Source organism: Pocillopora damicornis, chromosome 3 (genome assembly GCF_964200805.1).
Source record: "Pocillopora damicornis chromosome 3, jaPocDami1.2, whole genome shotgun sequence".
In the NCBI taxonomy this organism is placed as follows: domain Eukaryota; kingdom Metazoa; phylum Cnidaria; class Anthozoa; order Scleractinia; family Pocilloporidae; genus Pocillopora; species Pocillopora damicornis.
In genome coordinates this window covers 30,197,586-30,205,085 of record NC_142672.1, presented here as the reverse complement: position 1 = coordinate 30,205,085, position 7,500 = coordinate 30,197,586, and the positions used below count along the sequence as shown (strand labels likewise).

Here is a 7,500-nt window from a genome sequence, read left to right as displayed (position 1 = left end):
AACCTGCTTTGTTGTCACCGTGAAAAGGCAAAAGATCTGCAAAATGTAGCTTCCGTAATTAATGAAAAGGAAATTGCAAAACAAGAGGGCGAAGCGAACGTACAAGTCTTGTAGATTTTCAAAGTTTCTGATGTAACATCCTATCCGCCAAAAGTAGAAGGGAACGTAACTTGTGTAATGTTTCGCAGAAATGTTCATGATATTTCCCGCTATAATTGTCGAATTAGTGCAAACATATCAGAATACAGTAAGTTGCCAGAGTATATTCCAGGGTATAAGACACATTTTTAATCATATATACACTGTATCAGAACCGAAACCACCAACACCCTTCCTTCCCATAGGAAAAAAAAAAACAGAACCAGGTAATTTCTACGTATAGGAAAATATACGAATGCGCCACTTTTGTTAAGACCCCATTCACACCAACAAAAAATGTTTAATAAACGGGATTTAGCTTGATGAAATTCAGAAATGGAGAACTGAAAAACTGACCTTTCAATAATATTTAAGTTATCGCTGACTTGTCATTCATTGTGCTAGACTTGAAGTCGACTGATGTTGATTTAAGAAGCTATAAAAAAAAATGTTCAATAAAACAGCTTAAAACATTTTTAAGCTTTGTTGTGAGTGGGGTATTAGTTGCATGGGAATGAAATGATGACGCAGTAGGCGAATTACAAAATTTGACGCAAACCTGCATCTCAAACATGCTCCCTACTAAACTGGCCCCTATCCATGGGATAGTGAGGCTCTATGAGTAAGTAAATATACTAAAAGGGAGAATTTCCACATGAAATAAGTAATTTGACATAAATAAAAGATTAAGTTGCACTTTACCAGCCTCAAAATGTGTTATTAGTATTCAGGCGTCCATTTTTAAGATAGCTACGCGTAGGAAACATTTGTGAGTCCCGCAAGGATCGTCGGCTATCAGAAAATTTAAAGTCAATTCAGTCATGATTCAGAAAAAAAAACTAATCCTTTCACGCACTCAGAAAAATGTTGATATTATGACGCGCCGCCTTACCCGTGATATTTTTGTGACAAATGACGCTATTTGAGACGACATGTTGCCGCTTCTACTTATTTTGTCTATGTGTGAACTTGGGTCTTGAAATAAATTTATCTCATGAAACCTAGGGATATTTTTATGACAAAGGACGCTATGTAAGACGGTATTTTGCTGCTTCTATTGAGTGAGATTGTGTCTTGAACTAATTTTATCTCATGAAAAAAAAAATTGTGTAAATCAGAAATTTATCCATGACTTATGGCACAATTCTAAAACCGCTTTTGTCTCCCCAAACCTAGACAAAATTTGTCTAGTAAGGAAGATTGATTACAAAGATCTTTAAGCTGTTCTCTACATTGTAAGGCTTGATAAGTGTGGTGTCCAAGTAAGCAAATTTAATATTCACAAAATTACGAGACACCAACGACATATTACCTACATACACAAGTCTCGTGTTTGGCGCACACCTAACCTTAAATATCGTCTCAACATTAGCATTTGTAATTTGACAAGTCCGTGACATTTTCACAAGTATGCCACTCCTTGACAGCTATGCTACAATAAGGATAAAGAAAACTTGTTTCACTTCACGTGTTCGTGAAAGACAATAGGACAGAAACAAACTGAATGACAGTAGTGAGCAGAAATGAGAAAATAAGCCACGATCTTCGATGAATCGCAATTTCCTGCTCTGACTCGAAAAAGGAAAGGAAGAATTTTTATCGTAGAACCTTTTTTTGTGGTTATCCCCGCGCACGCTAGCCTATCGCGTCCTATTTAAGTAAACACAAACTTATTTGAAATATTCAAAAGTTATTCATGGTCATATGATAAAATGCATATTGACTGAGTCAAGTCATATATAATCCCAATTTATACATATGAAGTTACCGCATTTCCCAGGTTAGAAATCTTTGTTAAACACCGCAATTTATACGATAAGTTGCATTTATCAGTCGGACCAGCCGAATTTTCACAACTTCAGTGTTTTTCTTGCTAAATGACAGTTTTCTCAAGGGCTTGAGGGCTATGCCAGATAATAGGCAATTCATTCTTTTTAATACCTCGCCTTTCAACTTACCACCTGCTACAAGTTAACGCGTGACAATAGGCCAGATATGTAGTTAATAAAAATGCTGAGGAAAATTCGCAATCAAGCTCACGTAAGTAAAAAGTAATTTTCTGTGGTTATGTTTCAATGAAAAAGACGAAGTATTTCGAAAACGGCAAACTTAAATGTAATTCGGTAGAATAAAAACATTTTTTTTTTTAAATCATAGTCAAACATACAGATGTTTCAGTCTTTATTGCATTTGTTTAGGCTTTCGTTCACCAATGTGTGTTTTGCAGACGTCTCTATGACGAAGTTAAAAATACATCAAACGCTCCTGGCCCTTCCGCTGTTACCTTAAAAATGGGCATAGGCAAGGAAGGGCCTTTCTTACTCTGAAAGTTTATAGAAAATGAACAGAAATTGTGGTATTTAAAAGGAAAAAGGCATTTTTCATTAAGAAGAACCTCAATTTGGATGAGGTAATCGTGAACTTCGGAGACAAAGTATAAAGTAGCCACTTCAATACCGATTTGGGGAAATTTTCCTGTGGAATTAAGGTTAGTTACAGATGATATCTCCAGTAACACATTTTTCGCTTTTTAAACCCGATTTTTTTAGCTCTAAAAAAGCCACACTCTCTGCACTGTGACAGGTAAAGACAAGAAAGTTTGACCGCGTTGAGCTATTATAAGTACCGTCCCATATTCTTCTGTTATCTGACTTGTTTTCATCGAATCTCAGCGTAAGGTAAAGCTTTCGCTAGGTCTTATTAGAATTATCACTGAATGCTTAAACTGGCAAAAACTTTTGCTTGGATCGCGGACAGTACACATAATTGTCACAAACTCCTCGCATAGGAAAATTCGAAGTACGCAACTAACTCGCCGCCAGTTGTCCCTTGAAGCAAATAAAATGAGAACTTTAATGTTCTTTACAAGAAATTTTGAGAAATTTGGTCGAGCTCTCTGATTCTTATCGTGAGACAAAGTTTAAAGCTAACGGCACCACAGATAAATTCAGCAGCACATTCGTGACTTTATCAATCATCGAAGTAAGATGATTATTTGTCTTAAAATATTTTTGGTGTGGAAAACAGGGAGCGAGGTAATCTTCGAGCGAAACGTTCAATTACTAAAATAATTTATCTAGGCGACAAAAGTGTGAAGGAAACCCTATAAATGATAGACAATTATAAACTTGAATTATATATGCAAATTAACGTCCTTCTGTAACAGCAAAAACATAGAGATACGGAGAAAATATAAAAGTAATATGAATTGACGCCTTCAGCTGATATGTTTGATCCAAGCTTCATGAGAAGTAAATGTGGAAACAAACTAGTGGAACTTTTCGGCAGACTGGTGTTAACGACAATAATAATAATGATAATATTAACAATGATGAAGAAAACGATGATTATGATTGTGATCACAAAATAGCAAAACAGGAACAAAGAAACAGAGAAAACAGGTTTGACGGCTTACGTTTATCTTCAGACGTTCGCTTGTCATTAATACTGTTTCTAATTTGAATAAATTGTAAGTAGTTGCTTACGTCTACATCAACAAAATATTCATTGCATGTACAGAGGATATGGATAGCTTATATCTGTGGGAGATTAAAAAAAGTATCCGTTGATTGCAAAGGGAGACAATACAACTGTTCAAGTTTAAAACTCGAACGGAAATATTAGATATGTTTATTTTTTCCGTTGAGAAATAACTTGCGGTTTGGACATACAGAAGAATTGGAAACGCATGCTAAATTACACACTTGTATTTAACCTACAAAATGGAAAAGAAAGAAAGAAAGAAAAAAAAAGGTAGTACGAGATTCTCTAGCAATACAGTCACTCGATCAGGAACGATTATTTAGCATATAGAAATGCGTAGGCATTTTACGAGTTACCAGTATGATGTTTTGTATTCAGCGTATTCTTCACTTGTCGTTAGGGTTGAATTATGATGGTAGTATTCAAAGCAATATGTTATATATGTTAAGGAAGTAATGTGATTGTAACGCTGTCGTTAATCTTCATACGTCTTCATAAACCTCACCAGACTACCTTGGGTCACGCGGTTGAAAGACAAAAAAGCCAATAAATAAACGAATATATAAATAGATAGATGATTACAAGTATTTTTCGACAGTTCACAAACCCTGAGAGCGAATGAAAGGTGCGGGTGATGTAGTTTGCCGGGAAAGGGGAAAAGCCATTAGTTTCATTTTGTTAATCTTCATCTCTCTTCATTTATTTGTTTATTCATTTACTCAATTATTTGCTTTTTAATTTCTTCTATTTTCAGAAGGTGCCATGTCAAACTTAGAGCTACCAAGCCGAAGCTTACCAGCCGTCATAACTGAGGCAATTGCATGCGTTTCATTGAACATCACATGCATCATCGGAAACAGTCTGGTTTGTATAGCAGCATACAGAAACACAAACCTGCGATCAACCACAAACCTGTATATCATTGCTTTAGCGGTCAGCGATCTGCTGTGTGGAGCAGTAGAAATGACGTCAGCTTCTGCAACGCTAATCATCGGAAGATGGGTCTTTGGCGACGCTTTATGCCAATTTCAAGGCTTTGTTGATATGTTCACCTCTCAGGTGACCCCAGCAACACTTGGTTTGACAGCAATTAACCGCTACGTGAAAATTGTAAAGACAAGCCATTACAAGAAGATTTTTTCGCCCCGCAGATCTAAGATATGGCTGAGTTGCTTGTGGCTTTCCCTTGCACTTTACCTGTTGATTGCCCGTGCCACAAATTGGGTCAAAATCGGTTTTATTCAAAGCTACGCAATGTGCTCCTTTCATTACCCAACTAGTGAAAGTCAAATCGTTCATTATTCCATCACTGTTGGATTACTTTTTGTTTTACCGTTGTGTGTCGGCATTTTCACTTATTATAAGATATTTCTGAAAACCCATGAGCATCAACAGAATGTAGTGTCATCGCTACGGAACCGTACTGACAATGCTGCAATAAGCAACACAGTGAAAGAAATAAAGCTTACTCGAATATTGCTCCTTGTGGCAGCGGGATTTTTGTGTTGCTGGATACCAATGTGGGCACTTGTCCTCTGGTTTCGCTTTTCCCCTGAAACCAGCTCAAGAATTACAGTATTGCTTGCCACGTTTTTCTTTTATCTGAGTGCTGTGATCAATCCCATTATTTACGCCTTTACAAATGATGAGTTCCGCAGGGAGTTTCGCAAACTGCTCTGTTGCCGCCGTGAAAGGTCAAGAATTGTGCCAAAGAAAGCTGCTGCGTTTACTGGTAACGATCTCATCGAACGAGAGGAACAAGAAGCAAACTTTTGAGTCTAGTGACTACTGTCTACTGGCCTCGACTTGAGTAGTTTCTTTTGAGGTGCTAATTTAGTTATTGTTTGCCAAAGAAAGCTTCTTAGATGTCGAAAGCGGTGTTGCTCGCATCAATCAGACCCCGCTGTCTAATATTATAAACTATTTATGGTGACTTATCCTTGCCTAGTGCTGAACACGAGAAGACGACATCAGTTCACTTCTAAATTGTGTGGTTGTGAGTAAGAACTGGATAGATTTTGCTATGCGTGAGCTGAAAATACAATGAATTGCAATTGAATTTGAATACCAGATTGTAATCTAATGGCAAGCACGATGATAAAATCGTTCAGTATAACCTTTTGCTTCTTCAGAATTTTTCTATCTATAACGTCAAAGCTTTTTCAGATCCAAGGGCTTGATGGTTAAATGGAAAATAAATTAATTTTATTCCACTTTCCGTTTGTTAACAGCCAGCTTCTAAAGCAGAAAAACTTTCCCCTGAGTTTCTCTTTGTGATGCCTGTGATGTAATCAGCAACTTATTTGCTATCCTCGAACATAAGATTTTTTTTTCCTAAATTCATAACAAATTAGCACAAAACGCTTTTAGTTGATTAGAGGTGACGCTCAGTCGTTTATGAAAAACTACAAGAGGACCAGAAAAGCCCTTGTTCGCAAGAAAAAAATTGAAAGTTCCGGTTCAAAGAGTGCAATTACCTTTAGAGACATTCCCCAAACTATTTCTATGAATAATTTTCCATAAAGGCGCTTTCATTTGCAGTCATGATTACAACATAATTAACAGCCGCCTACTAAGATCGTTGTAGGATATTTCGGAATCAGTTTCAGAAGTGTTTTACACTTAACGAAGAATCAAGAGAGCGGCTTTAATGCTCTCTGAAGTGGCTGTGTTTTTTTTTTTTTTTTTTTTTTAATGAGGTACTCCTACCACTCAACTGTCATGGATAAGTGTGAATGCATTTTGTAAACGCGTCCAGTGGAACGTGCGTCGCCGTGATAAACCAAAGGTTAAAACATTTTCATTGTAAAAAGTCCTACAAAGACTTCAGGTGCCGGCTGTTAGAGCTCCAAGTTCTATGCCCCCAAAGATATATGCCGTAAAAATACATATAGGAATAATTCCCATTCAAATCAAGTCCTCAAGAATATTTTGTTTGCCAGACTTTCAAAGTCATTTTTCCTTTTAGAAAGACACTAACTTATGTGTACTGAAATACAGACACAAATCAATATCAGTTTGATGTTGACAAGTTGATCGTCTGGTTCAAAGCTCTGAAGCCAGGTTACAAATTTACGATTGAAATGCTCCCCTAAAATCGACACAGGCAACTTTAAGCATAGAGAAGGTTGAAGTGGGAAAAAGGGTATGAACATTGACTGAGTGACATTCCCTAAAGAGAAGTAAAAAAAATAACTTATATTGCGAGCTTTAAAGTCATGATATGTACAAAGCAACGTTTTTCTGGGAGGAAATAAATAGAATTTGAAAAAAAAGCCAGCAAAGAGATAAAACTTAGCGCCTTCAGCTGATAACAATATTAATGACGTATCAGTGATAATAATAGCTCGCAACGATACCTGCAAGACTTTCTACATCGACAAAATAGTTCCTGAGTGTATTTTAAGATGGAAAACACGTTAGAGGGAGATTTGGCTCGTCAAACTGTCAAATATAACTGCTTAGGTCTCCTGATGGATGATGATGGCCTAAAGGTTTAATGCGCCCTCCCCACTTTTTTTCGGTTTTTTAAGGTTTGGCATATTTTTTTATATCATAGCGTTGCCCTTGTCTTTGGAAATACGATGGTGTATTATTGTTGTTGTTGTTGTTATGTTTTGTTGCTTAAGGTTAGTTGAATTTTTTGTTCGGGGAAATGATTGCACCCACTTTAAGACATTATTTCTGCGGACTGTTGTAAGGGTTAGGTCTGAAATTGTATGGGGACGTAGAATAAGAGTTGTCATGATTTGTGCAGTGCAAAATACTTCTCTTAATCTTATATTTTGTGCGAGATATCAGTTGTCCATACTTCAGTGCGCTCTCTCAACATAGCTTATTATTCGAAAGTCATATTTTAGCGGGTTTTTTGTGGATTTA

General features: G+C 36.6%; 2 protein-coding genes across 3 annotated transcripts in view; both read left to right on the top strand.

The window, feature by feature from the left end:
• Positions 1-7,500, top strand: part of LOC113672267 (octopamine receptor beta-1R) — a 165,633-nt gene that overhangs the window by 9,714 nt on the left and 148,419 nt on the right. The gene's annotated exons all lie outside the window — the stretch shown is intronic.
• Positions 2,412-5,777, top strand: LOC149049291 (octopamine receptor beta-1R-like). Of its 2 annotated transcripts, none has more exons than XM_089199154.1 (2): positions 2,412-2,626; positions 4,376-5,777. In XM_089199154.1, exon 2 carries the CDS (start codon positions 4,384-4,386, stop codon positions 5,395-5,397), a length of 1,014 nt encoding a protein of 337 aa, XP_089055280.1. In that variant the 5' UTR covers positions 2,412-2,626; positions 4,376-4,383; the 3' UTR covers positions 5,398-5,777. The 2 variants fall into 2 exon arrangements, with proteins under 2 accessions (XP_089055280.1, XP_089055279.1); XM_089199153.1 differs by lacking the exon at positions 2,412-2,626 and adding an exon at positions 3,531-3,891.

Excerpts from the sequence above, each read along its gene's own strand:
- LOC149049291 (XM_089199153.1), top strand. The coding sequence starts at position 3,861 with ATGGAAAAGAAAGAAAGAAAGAAAAAAAAAG. Across the intron at positions 3,892-4,375 it reads AGAAAGAAAGAAAAAAAAAG|AAGGTGCCATGTCAAACTTA; the intron begins GTAGTACGAGAT and ends TTCTATTTTCAG.